The sequence below is a fragment of the Branchiostoma belcheri genome, unplaced genomic scaffold (assembly GCF_001625305.1).
Source record: "Branchiostoma belcheri isolate BF01 breed outbred unplaced genomic scaffold, Haploidv18h27 scaffold9, whole genome shotgun sequence".
Lineage (NCBI taxonomy): Eukaryota > Metazoa > Chordata > Leptocardii > Amphioxiformes > Branchiostomatidae > Branchiostoma > Branchiostoma belcheri.
In genome coordinates, this window is record NW_017804575.1 from 60,765 (window position 1) to 74,681 (window position 13,917).

The 13,917-nt window shown below is 40.0% G+C and overlaps 1 protein-coding gene across 1 annotated transcript; it reads right to left on the reverse strand.

Annotated features, from left to right (window-relative positions):
• Nucleotides 1-630: 630 nt before the first annotated feature.
• On the reverse strand, nucleotides 631-12,678 carry LOC109487796 (protein Red-like). The gene is made up of 16 exons (XM_019791864.1): nucleotides 12,560-12,678; nucleotides 11,701-11,884; nucleotides 10,997-11,126; nucleotides 10,130-10,227; nucleotides 9,868-9,979; nucleotides 9,278-9,389; nucleotides 8,759-8,922; nucleotides 8,028-8,136; nucleotides 6,670-6,839; nucleotides 6,178-6,258; nucleotides 5,694-5,758; nucleotides 5,034-5,090; nucleotides 4,416-4,568; nucleotides 3,884-3,992; nucleotides 1,996-2,060; nucleotides 631-1,441 (listed from the first exon to the last, which is right to left on the reverse strand). The coding sequence occupies exons 1-16, from the start codon at nucleotides 12,567-12,569 to the stop codon at nucleotides 1,411-1,413; spliced, it is 1,650 nt and encodes a 549-aa protein (XP_019647423.1). The 5' UTR covers nucleotides 12,570-12,678; the 3' UTR covers nucleotides 631-1,410.
• Between the last annotated feature and the right edge of the window lie 1,239 nt (nucleotides 12,679-13,917).

Here is a 13,917-nt window from a genome sequence, read left to right on the forward strand (position 1 = left end):
AGCTTCGGGAGAGGCAAAGTGCACTTTATCAGCGGACCAACTCCCTTGGCACGTTATCTGTCAATTTTTGGTCAATTTCTACTCTTTCCAGTCACTTCTAAAGCCTGGGCTACATGCGGCGTAGAAGAGGCTTACTGAGCGCCTTCAGAACGCACCGTCCGTATATGGTGGTAGGCTAATTTCGATCAGTCACTCAAATTGCTGATCGGAGACCAACCATTGATTGTCAAATATCTTAAAACATACAGCACATAACATCCAGCAGTTGCTAAAAATCATGATATCCCAGAAGACGTGTTGTGTATGTGGACATATTGGGATCATGTAACAAGCACTGTAGCCCAAGTGGGTATGGATTGACAATATAAGAAAGTAGGGCAATAACAATATATGGATGTCCAGTGCAGCACTATTGTTGCACCAGCATGCCCACTTCAGCTTAAATCAATTTTGCATCTAGAGTGATATGGACATTCGCCATTTACTGTTTGGCTGTGAAGGATGTATAAGGATTGGGTGGACTGCTCCATAATTGATTGTTCATTGAGGCATTGCAAAAAGGCTGCATGACAAATACCTTAACAGATTCATCTAACCTGAAGGTATGGTCCAATAAATATCTACATGGTGTATATAGCTGCTGCTTTTAACAGAGAAGCAATTACAGAATACACCTGTAACCATTTACCTTAGAAAAAACAACACTTCACTTGAGTCTGCAGAAATCATAACGTATGAGAGATGTAAGTCTATTACAACTGGTATATCTAACAGTACAATTGCTGCAGGCAGTAACTGTCCACTTGCCAAGAAGTGAAGTTTTACATTGAGCTATTATCACACTATAAGACACTGTTACACTAGACTTGTGGCATCTTCATTGTGATTGAAGTATGCAGGAATCTGGTTCAATGGGTGAAACTGAACAACATATTAACTTAGTATGTTACTGTAACTGAAACTTATGGTGTTAAAGCAACAGGTATTTGATCAGTCATTCACAAAACTTTATCTTGTAGTAGTTGTGTCATACCACAATCTGTAGATGAGGGTTAGACATTCAGGTAATATGATACGCCATATCCAATTGCTTGAGTAACTGCTTTTTGGCATACCACAATCGTTGTGGTATGTTTTTGAATTAGCGCAAAGGCAGTGATAGTGGAAAACAAGTGCCAACAAGAATGAACATTACTAAGGACTAAAATGTACATACTGTACAGATGTAAGCTCTGTTTGACTTACTAGCCTTGCTAGGCTTTATCATAGTCTAACTACAGCATATTCAATGTCTGTAGTGACTATCTTTCTCTGGATTCAATAGTTAGTGTTGTTGTTTTCAGACAGGCAACTAATGTACATGTACTTAACATGATACAAGATACTGATGTTGACTGCTTTACTTAAACTTCAGTATCGAGGTCTTTTGTAGTCTGGTTCCCTGAAAGAGAGAAACAATCTATGTTATTTAAAGTTCTAGGCTGCTTCTACTACTACTACTTCAACCAGCATGTGGGCTTCAACCAGCATGTGCATAACAGAAGAACCTGTAATTTAAACTCATATTCATATATTCAAGGATGACATTCTGTCTATAGTTTTCAAATGTTGCGTGTTGACCAAATATCAACGAAAACCGTGAAAAATCCAGCTTTTTCCCAGGCACATTACGAACTGCTGATGTGGTACATCAACCACATGCTGTGTTGCAGACCACAACCAAATCATTTAAGGACTGAATTCAGGATCTGTATGTGTTTTGATGTTGAAAATTCAAGTTGATATGAAGGGCAGAATGTATGAGAGATATATACAACATGTAACAAAAATGTGGAAACCAGAAAAGCTGTTCAGTTTGATGATAAAATAAAGTTATATATGTACATAAGGTGCTAAGATGAAATTTTCATTGCACTGTAGCTACCTCTGTTCTATGCTCACTGTAGCAATTCTAAGATAGAAAATGCAAGTTTTTCTCCATATTTATCAACTTACTCATCCCGGGAAGCTGATGATGATGATGCTCCTCCTCCAGATTTTGTCTTCCTCTTTTCTATGATCTGTAAAACAAAACAGGCACGTCTTAAAATCTGGAATGTTTAACTTAAAAAAAAATGGTGCAGGTGTTCTAAGGCAGTTCATCCAATCATCTCAACAGCCAATCAGCAAGAAGAACCACCATCTGCAAATTGGCCAATCAGGCCATTGCCTATAGAATGCTGCATGCCTATTGGCTCTTGCTTTCCATACCAAATATGGACCTTACAAAAACTAGCTGCAACAGGTTGACAAAATTCATACCTACAATTTTAACTGCTGAGTGCTGAGTGAGCCGTAGCTACTGATTACATAATACGGATGGCAGGTTTTGTACCATTTCGCCACACAGATAGACCATTCTGTTTAATTAGCTGGAAAATCGTTTAAACACAGAGAGTTCGTTCACCTTTCTATCAATATTCAACTTCGTTTCCCTGCATCATTCAAAAAGCTCGCACCACAGACAGAGACAGGTTTGTCTGCAAAATTGTCTAATCATCTATATACAGTTGGCCTGTGGTGAGGTTTCAGACAACAAAACAAAGGCCAGACCTGGCCATTCTTTCCTCAGGCTACATCCCATAATCATTTCCAGCAGGACGACTGCACCCTTTTTTGTACTGGGTGTGCCGCCCATTAACAAATGTCATTATCACACACATACATGCATGTCAGGCACGTGTCAAGCTAGAACCTAAGAGAGACCTACAGGACAGTTGTTTCTTTGAAGTTTGATAGATCAAATATACCCAAAAATAATTTTTCATGCCATTTTCATGCCAACTTCAAACTATAGAAGCCAGGGCTTGGAATCCGTTTTTTTTCTGCATACTTGCACCGGTGCAGCTAACATTGAAAATTACCTGCACCAGACAAATTTTACCTGCAACACTCAAAATTTTGGAAGTATGGATCCTTATCTGTTCTGTCAATGCAGAAAATAAAAGTCCACATACACCAACAATGTACACATTAACGCAGTACATGGACCAGTGCAGGTTATAATTAGGTGCAGGTAGACTTCGGAAATACCTGCACAGATCCAATTTTACCTGCACTAACCTGCACATGCAGGTGGTATTACGAGCCCTGAGAGCATACATGTATGTCCCTGAGCTGCATTGGAACTCAAGAGTGACTGCTTTTAAAACAACTCAAGGACATATGTGTGTATGCTTTACAGTCAAAGGGCAGATACTCATTGTTCCTGACAGCAAAATGCATGTTTTAATGTAGTTCATGAAAACTCTGCCACTAGGGACGAAGTACTCATCTGTAACAGAACTTTGTTGCTAAAATGCAAAAGAAGAGAGTTCTCGATCCTTGACCTTCTGGTCTTTAAATCAATACAAAAGAATAACTCAGACCACCCCACCTAATCTAGCCTTAAGCTATGTCGACCTTGCTTAACCTAACAAGGTGGCATGCATGTTTTAAACTCAAAACTCTAGCTCTTGTTAAAGCTAGCAATTTACAACGACTATCACAGAAAATTATGGATATCGATTTCAGTGCATGGTACCAGTGGTAGAAATCCCTTTTTTTTCAGTGATCTGCAACATTGCAGAATGTCAAAATGTTGTTCTGCAATTAAGAAATACTTTCTGCAAATACACACTAAAAGTCCAGATCCAAACCCATGGCATATACAAAACTGCATGTTGGCAAACATTTTACTGTCATTTGAAAAAAATACATGCAAAAATCAGTTGTATATTATAGAGTCAGTAGTAAACACCATCGAACCCCTACTGGCCAGGTTTTTTCAGTCTGCAAAATTGCATTATTAAATAAATAACAGCTAAAGATCACAAACAGAGATCTGAAGCTGATGGAAACTTACGTTTTGGATTTTCTTCCACTCGCGATCGAGTTCTTTCATCTCGTCCTTGGGACCCGCTCTTCTCGTCTTCCGTCCATCCGCCATCTTGATGCCATACTGGAATGCCGCCCTGTGGAACAATTCAATTCCATTTGTTGTTTAAAGGTAAAACTTTGTTCCAACACAAAATGGTAAATCTAAATGTTCTCATCTAGAGCTTTCCACCAGTCACTTTTACTTGTCTTTTCCAGTAGACTGACTCAGCGAGGCTTGTCACATGGCTTCTCCAAAGTGTGACGTCAACACTGGGTCAAAGGCATCTGGTACTAAAAGTTTTAGCTTTAAACATGTAACAACCAGCACATATGAACTTTCATGATAATTCCAGTCCTTTAATTCTTTATTCATATATCAACGAATGGGAAAAATTACCTATGGGATTACCAAACAGTGGTCTTTTGTACTGGTTTGACTGTTGTACTGGTTTGACTGTTTTAAAGTTCAGGAAAAAATCCTTGAGATACATGTAGAGTAAAGACTAGATGACACCTACTTTGGCAGTGCCTCCTTGTTGCTCATGTACTCGCTATATTCCTCCTGGGTGTCGAAGTCCCAGCGTCCGATGGGCCCCTTTTTGTTCCCCTGGTCCATCTTGGTATAGTCCACTTCATCATCACTGTCATCCCCACCCAGGATCTCTCCCATTCTGTGTGTAGGGGTGTGCAGGACATAGTAAATTGTTATTGCGTTGTTATGTATCAAGCAAACTGAATGGATCAGATGCCTTAAAATACTTCACACTCCTTTATATAAATCTCTGTTTTTATAGCCTTTGAGCCACACAGGCCAATACAGCAGGAAGCTAGTCTACTGATAGTGCAGTGTATTCAACTCCCATTCTTTTTTCTTCCAATCGCTAAATACACAGTATGTATGATTATAAGTCTTTGGTAAAACCTGGCCAAGGTTTAAAATCCCAAAATTCTGGATGTAAGGCTAACACTATATCCCCAGGGCTCATTGCATCAGCCACTAGACTGTATCTATGTTCAGTATTAAATTCTGTATTCCCAACATAAAATATATTGTCTAATTAGCTTTTGATGCTAAAAATTATCCTATGGAAGAATGTCTACCCTATAGGATAATATGTTTATTTTGCATAACTCACCCTGGATAACACTCAGCATAGCTGTCAGGCTGGAAGGCCATGTCCATCTTCTTCTTACTGTAAAGAAATATACAAAAACATTAGATGCCTTAAAACAAGTGTAATTCTCAGAAGTTTAGAGGAAGAAATACTCATGCTGAGAAGTACAAGTACCCTAGTTATCACCAAGGATTGAGGGGGTCAAAAACTAGTATTTTTCTTAGAACTAATATCGTAAAGCGGGACCAGCTGTCACCAAGTATAGAAGGGGCATCATCACATAGATTTAAACAATGTTGACAGTTACAGTTATATGTGCAAAGGCTAGGTGTAACAGGTCTTATAGTGTATAGTATAGCCAGCTGCTGTTGCGCCACGTGCTAGCAAAGCAGCACGTCGGCAGAACGTACTGCACCTGCGCAAAACCTGTAATGTATTCTGCATAGCACTTTGGCAGAACGTCTCATATGAGGTAGTATTCGCACATATAAGGTCAACACTCCTTCTGTAGTTTCCAAATGTTATGGCGTAAAAAATATTGTCTGCAACAGGCAAAATTCTGATGCAAAATTGATCACAAGCCCAAGGAAAACGGTGAAAAAATGGGGTTTTTGCGCAGGCGCAGTACGTTCTGCTGATGTGCTCAGCAAAGCTGGTGTGTTATGTGTTATGTCAACTGACCGTTCCCTCTTCTGATGCTCCTGTTCAGCATGGACCATGGACTCACTCCAGTCCATTTTATCAGCCTGGGGGAAAACAGTAAATATGCAATATGTAAACAGTATTATTCATGTAATTCTACGATTCTTATTAATATTTTAATTGGATAGTGTAATTGCTTTTGCTGATTACAAACTAAAATCTACTAGAAATTAATCTATTCATAATTTGATATTTAATTATTAACCTTAGGAAATCAGTCACATTGTCTGAAAAGTATGTGTATTATACAGTAACATTCACCTAAAACAAAAACAAATTCCAGTTACGGTTTTTAGTAAGACCTTGCCTTTACCTTTCAACTTAAATGGCTTTTCAGCACAGTGACTGTCAAAGAACTGTTGTGTGCTATTTCATGTCTACTTTTTTTATTGTTGCAACTGTGCAGTGGGGTTGTGCTACCTATCTTCAAGAATGTAACTTGAGAAACTAAGGAGTTCCTTACCTTATCCCTGAACTTCTCGTTGATATTCTTGACCAGTTCCTTGGCTGAGGACGGTGGCTTGTTGACATCCATGAGAGAAGGCTGAGTACAGAAATAGAAAAGTATGATGTACATTTTTATCAACATATTGTGCAAATATCCCACCAAAGTATAAGTAGCCACAAAAGTGCTTATAGTTATAGCAGTGAAAAGCATCAACTCCAGTTAAAAGCTCTGACGAAGATCTCTGATCATCAAGGCATCAAAACGTAAGCTAAGTGAGAGATTGTGTAAAAAGAAAACTCCAATACATGTATTATATATTTTATAGTCTGGTAGACTAAGCTTAGTGCAATGACATTTCTTCCCATCTTTTTCAACTCGGATTTTTGTCCGTCAAAATTGATAGCAGCAAAGTTTGATCAAAGCATGGAAAGATTGACATTGGCTAGAGCCTGCTTGAAAATCAATGTCACAGCATAACTTAAGGAGTAGACTTATAAGCTTTCTTACCTCATCCTCAGTCCTAGGCTTCTCGAAGTAGCTGGACCTTTTCTTCTCGTGTGAGTGGCTGTGTGAGTGCCTGTCTTTAGACTTGTGGACCTGAGGGATGTAGTCTCCCACGTCGCCGAAGATATCATCTCCACCTGGCAGTCTGTGGGGCTTCTCCTCTCGTCCCTTACCTGAGGAATAAAACACAACACACTGAGTCTATGGTAATAAACCAGCTCACTGAAGAGCTACTCTTCCAATTAGGGCCCAAATAATGCAAAGTTTGTTTCTGTATTTTCAGGTATTGAAATAAAAGAAATTTCGACATCCCAATGTGGTGTAGTATGGTCTATCAAAAACTCTTGTCCACTGTGTGTAACTAGTGGGCTACATCACAATACTTTTATGGCCAGGGTGGGGGTGTTGAGACTTTATTACCTCCATGAAATGTGTCATGGAGGTTATATTTTCAGTTGCGTTTATCTGTCCGTCCGTCCTTCCGTCCGTCCGTCTGTCTGTTGGTCAACAAGATAACTCAAGAACGCCTGGATGGATTGGTTTCATACTTGGTGTGTTGGTAGGGTGTGACAAAAACTGGAAATGATGAGATTTTGGTCCCCCTAGTGGCTTCCCTTGGTACTGCAGTGCAACTTCCGGTTTTGATATCTCGCGATCTGGACATGCTAGGGTCATGAAATTTTGATGGAAGGTAGCTCTCGTGCTTGGGAAGAAGTCATATGAGTTTGGGCCCCCTAGCGGCTTGTTCTGGAACTGCAGGGCACTTTCTGGCGAAATGTTTAAAAGCCAATAAGTCCAGACAGGAACAACATATTTTCATTATTTTTGGTGTGTAGGTAGCTGAGAGAGAGATGTACATAATTAAATGCAACTTATGCAAATGAGGACTTTATTTGCATAATTAATGAGGAAATTCTATAATACTGTGTTTTACATTATACTATGTAACCTATGGCAGGCGGAAGTTCAACAGATACTAATTATGCAAATGATGACCTAATTTGCATAATTAATGTGAAAATTCTATGATTTCGTAATGGTGAATGATGAGAATGTCATACTTGGGACATCTGTAAGTTAATCAAAAGTTAACATACATCATGATGCATATATCGTGTTAATGCAGAGGTCATTTGAACAATTAAAGAAGAAATTTACATTTACATATCAAGATCATATTTCATGGAGGTATGAGATCTCGGAATTCTAGTTGTATGTTATAATTGTTACATTACCCATCTTTTAAAGTTATGTAGCATTACTGGTAAAATTGTTGTTAATGTGATGTTTGAAATTGTCAGCAGTTGTTGTGAACATTGTGCATTATATACTTTGGAGGCTTGAAATCTCTTCTTCATTACCTTTGTCCTTCTTCTTGAGTTTCTTGCCCCTGACACCCTGTCTGAGGTAGGACAGGATCTGGGTCAGCTTGTTGATCACAATGTCATTAGTTGTCAGGGTTGTCTGGGACTGGAAAACAACAAAACAATCATCACATACATGACTGTACAGTAATACAATAACATGTACATGCTGGTTTGGTTTTCATGTGTCAAAAGATTACGAGTACTACATGATGTATCTACTGACAGTCATCATTAACTCTAATGGTACATACAGGGCTCAAAATACTTTCTTCTCCATATCTGCACTGGTGCAGGTAACATTGGACTAGTATGACTGGTGCAGGCAACATTGAAAATCACAATTCCTGCACCAGACAAATTTTGCCTGCAATGCTCAGAATTTAGGAAATATGGATCATACTGAAACTGTTCAGAAACCATTGCCATGTTTTCTTTTATATTAGGTGGCAACAGTCATACAGCAAAAAAAATCCATATACAGCTACATAGGTATAAATACATAAGCCCAGTACATGGACCAGTGCAGTTTAGGTGCAGGTAGACATCAGAAATACCTGCACAGTTCCAATACCTGCACTACTCTGCACTAAAGGTCGTATTTCGACCCCTACTTTGTCAAGTTGTCTATGAAATTTCTTTTTCTTTCTAAGACAACCCGCTTCATCGTTGTGAAGATTCTGTTCCCTACAGATAAAGTTGAAACTATTAACCAGTGTGAAGCTTACCTCCAGACTGGGACAGTCTGCCTTGCTCCTGATGAGCGTTGTGGGCACGTCTGTGTCCGTGTACTCATCCTCCAGATCTATCACGTACGCCATCCGCCCCGGCAGGAACAGCTCATTCCGCTCAGGGGGTTTAATCTTGAACAGGGTACGGTACACACTGCGGGCTGCACATAGGGAAACATGGGTGGATCTTGTGATACAATCCAATCAAATTTGAGTTAAATTTTTTGTCGAATTTGACTGCCAACCATGCCCTGACCACTGCTTAGGTGGCTTACTCTCCCATCCACTCCTGAACGTTTTTAAACATTTGGGGACATTCAGCTGACACAGCCGAATAGTAGCTGACCTCACTGAACACCAGCCAACCACAGCCCTCCTTGCACCCAACCTACTCCTAACCATGGTGGAGGCAGTTCAACAGTGTTTGGGAGGCCATATTCAGCTTTGGGGCTTTAGGAACAATTTTTTTTTACTAAAGGTACAGTGTATTTCTGATGACACGGGGGATTTTCTTACCCATCCGTGTCTTGAACTGCATCTCCTCCTCTTCCTCCTCCTTCTTCTTCTCCAGAACGATGGTGTCCAGATCATCATCTTCACGCTCCTTTGTTGCGATTTCACTGCGAACCTGTGTTTGGCAAATGCACGCATTTTCAGACCTGGATATATTTCATGAAATTTGAGAATTTTTCTAGTGTGACATTTTAATAACCATTAGATTTCAACATGAAGTATTGTAAATTTCATGATGATTCTGTATATACTGGCCTACTACTGGCAATAGGCTTGAAACTGAAGTCCGAAAATGAGATGACCATTCTAATACATGTAGTATTTCCTTCCTCCCAGTCTGTAGGGAGACCATGTGACCTCCAATTTGATCTTCCAGTCAATCTGCGGTTACACCACTCCCCCTCACTTCCTGTCACTCTACCATATCCTGTCAGCCTGTGGTCACACCATTCCCCCTCACTTCCCGTTGCTCTACCTACATGTATCCAAATGACTAACAAAACACAAGCAAACACACTAGCAGTTCCACCAAAAACAAAATCTCCATACATGTACATGAAGGTAACAACTGTGTGGCTAGGTGTTTTTCTGACCTTCTGCAGTAGGGCATAGTCCAGCCCTTTCACCAAATGGGTATGTTCCATGTCACCTCCCAAGAACTTGGACTCTTGGATCAACTGACGACGTCGCTCTGCAGTGTCAACCCTGAGCAACAGAAGACAGTACAGTCCAGATTATTTATATATACTAGATATATGTTAGATAGATATTTAACAGGACAATAACATAAATGTTAAGTCTACTACTAAGATAATAGATAATTCTGACAGGTGACATATATCAACATGTACTTACGGCTGTGCACTAGGAGCCACTGCCCTGTAGTTAGTGGTGGTGCTGACCATCTCTGTCTCCTCATAGTCTTTGTTGGTGCCTTCTCTACGCTCCTTTGCCTGTAATAGAGTTAATCATCATAAACATCTTATGTTATAGCAACTGGGAGGAATACTGTATTTGTATTGTGTAGCAATGCAACAAATGATTGAGACTGTAAATGGAAAACTGCTTTAAGCTATTAGCAAAGCATATGTATGAAGGCATAGTCTACCATGCTCTGTATATTCTTACTTTAAACACATTCATGCATAGTTCTCACTAGGCTGTTTGAGCGTAGGGGCCCCCTACGCTGTGATTTTGACGCCCTACGCTGTGATTTAGCCCCCTACACTGTGTTTAAACCAGCGTAGGGGTGGTTTATGGGGGCAGAAGCTTCATTAATCTTTAAAAAAATGAAAATATAACTTAAGAATGAAGCTATAACAGAGGGAAAACAAAATCTGCCCCCCAATAAACAATAAATAGTGTCTTAAGTGGTTAATATGAGTTACAAAATTTTTTGGGGAGAATATCAGGCCCATGTTTTGGGGACTTGGTGCGTGACTCGTGCCGAAGAAAGTTGCCCTTCTATACCTGACCCCTACGCTGTGAAAAAATCCTGGTGAGAACCCTGTACATGTATTTGTGATAACCAGCCCGTCCTGCCACTTTGCTACATAATGTAACCCAACACAAAAAGGTGTCTGCTACAGCACCAGTTACCATGGTGACTGACATCTGGTCCAGATCATTGACCTTATTTGTTTGGAGAAGAAACAGAGCAAAAACAATATGTTTTCCTTCTGCAAAGGTAAACCTAAAAGTCCAACTCATTCGCTTCCTTACCCTGTCCCTGTACTTCTTGGCCAGTTCAGCCAGTTTGTCCTCCTCTTGTTTCTTCAGGTTGGCATAGTAACGCTTCTTTCTCCTGCGTCTCTCATTAGGATCCATGTCCTCATTGTACTGGTCACCCAAGCTGCGAGAACAAAAAAAGTGTAAGTCGTTTCTCATAGATGGAAAGGATAAAATAAATGCCTGTTGTTTCTAGAGAAATCTTTTAAAGAATTAGATTCTCAAAAATGACATAATAATATTATCCAAACTATATGTCAACCACCAAACATTGTGCGGTTCAACTTCAAGAAGTAAAATAACTCACTTTTTCACATGAAATTTTGCAAATTACAGTGCAGAGTTCAAAATTCATTTTTGGGAATAGGTGCAATGGTGGGAGTGTCCAGGGTGTCTTTTGGACTCCCTGTACTGAAAATGATAAGAAATTGGATGCCCTACTTTTTGGTAGGACACCCTAAAGTTGCCCGATTTTTTCCACTCCCAACCCCTGCCTCTCTTCAGCCTTACTATAAATACCAAAATGATGGTTTACTGAAGGAAAAAACTCAAAATTTGCACCTCAAAATGCAGAAAATAGTGACTGAGAGTAATAAGCACCATGCATCTTCACTGTGCATAGCATATAATGAAAAAAATGGACACCCAACAAAAAAATCTTAGCTAAGAGTAAGATTAAGAGCCTGTTTTAGACTTACTCTCTGTCCTGTCTGACAGCAGCACTACTGGAGGAGGAGGGTGGAGCGGAGTTGGGCGCGTCGCGAGGGGTCATCAGCAGGCGACGGAAGTCCTCGTTGGTGAGCGCCGGCTCGTGATCGTGATCGCCGTCATCCTCCATCGCCTCCGGAGGGAGGGGGTTGGAGAACGCCATCTCTCCTTCTCCTGTACAACAACGAACATGGAATCTTTGTTAACACTCAACGCTACATAATTTGTACCAGTTCTTATGTCCAAGATTTATTTATACATCTATTCAAAGTGGGCAGCAAAACCGTCACGGTCTTTTATTGGATATTTGGTCAATGTTGCATCAGAATTTTTCCTATTTTTTCCTGAGTTTCTGCCAAAGTTCAACATATTTTCTGCAAAGGCACAGTGTGTTATATGCCAACGTGGGCATGCTATGGCAGCCTTGGTTTACAAAGAAGATGGCACTCTGGCAAACAGGACAGAATAAAAAAACTTCAAAAACCTAATAATTGATGTGTTGTGCTTGTCATAACACTTTTTTGGCGTAACACAAGATGGAACAAAATTTACATACTATGCGCAAATGGGTGAGTTACATGCATAATTATCACTGTGTTTTGTTTTTGCGCAGCTTGGTTTGTCACATAAAATACATGTACAAGCATAATGCATTCCTATGTACAAATTCTAGCTAAAGGAAAACTATAAATTTTGCAAGACATAGCATCGCCCCCCTCCCCAATTCAACAAAAATATATAACGTTACCCGGCATATTTTCAGCTTTTATATTTCGCATCAAAGTTTAGTAGTCACAATAATTTGCATTAACATAAACTTTGTGTTCTAATTCTCGAAGAGCCACTTACTTTCCGGCATATTGGCGGTCAACAGATCACAAATACGTCGTGAAAAATTTCTCTTGTCTTCTGTCTTCGCCAACAAACAAGATGGCGGTGTTTCGTGTTCCCAGAATGCATCACGCGGGACAGCAGTGACGTCATGGGCGGGAGGTTCAAAGGCGCCGTCCAGGTGGGCCGTTCGAATCTTTTACAGGTTAGGAATTCAAAGGTGTCATTCTGGAGTAGCTTCTGGTCTCTGAAAAGTACTAAAGTTATCTATCTATGTAACGTTAACGATATGGCCGTATGAGCAATAAACCAATTATATCAATGTTGCGTTGCATAAAATTTGTTGTAGTAGCAGGTGTACATTCAGTAATATATCAAATTTCTAAGTGCATATGATATCGATGCGTATTTTACAGCCAGCAAGAAATATCACATCTTAGATCTGGGAGGATGAGAAAGGCGATTTCTCTTGCTTGTATCGTTGTCACTGCCCGCAAGAGGTCCTCAAAACTGACCACAGCCCAACCAGTTTGACAATGCCTCTTTGCTAGGACCTCATCATCATCGGTCGACCGTATTGGTCGAGGTTATACCTAGCACACCATATACAGTATCCAATAACAGATAACTAGTAGGAAGACAATATTGTTCATTTCCGACCAATTGCGTGTGGTGAAGACTAAATAAACCAGACTTGATTTGCTCCTTCATTACCAACGATCGACACCTATGGCCATGCCATTCCTTGTTTATGCCGACCTTGCATAAACAGTTGGACGTGTATTTTCTATTATTAAAAAGAGAGCACCAACTTAAATAATCAATAGTGACTTGTTCGTAGAAAAGTCAAATACACTTAGCTTTTTTAGCCTGGATGCCAGACCCACAGCACACTAGCTATAGGCTCAAAGTTATCCAGTGTGGCCTAGGGTCTGGCATCCATGGCTAAGCTTTCTACTTGTAGATTTCTACTTCGGATATTAAACGTTTACTAATATTGTACATTGCCCACATGTTTACAGCCGTAGCCGACAGGTCGGCTATTCAGTCAGCAACTACAACGGGACTGAGAGTCCCGGGGAGATTTGATAGATCGAGCCTCCTAGACCTTTGGATTCCGATGACCCTTGTGCTGACTTCAATATTATATCAAGGACGTTTTACAGGATGTTACAACCACAAAATAATGAATAAATAATGAATAATAAGTGATAACAGGTTGTATCTACGGTTGGCATAATCACATTCATTATAGAGAAACAGACAACGTACTACTCGACCAAGCAGAGGTTTAGCTTCAGCTAATTTCTGACGTGTTTTAGGCGTTTTGTCGGCCTTTCTTTTTAGTATTGCCTGATATCTTCTTCGCCACCTTC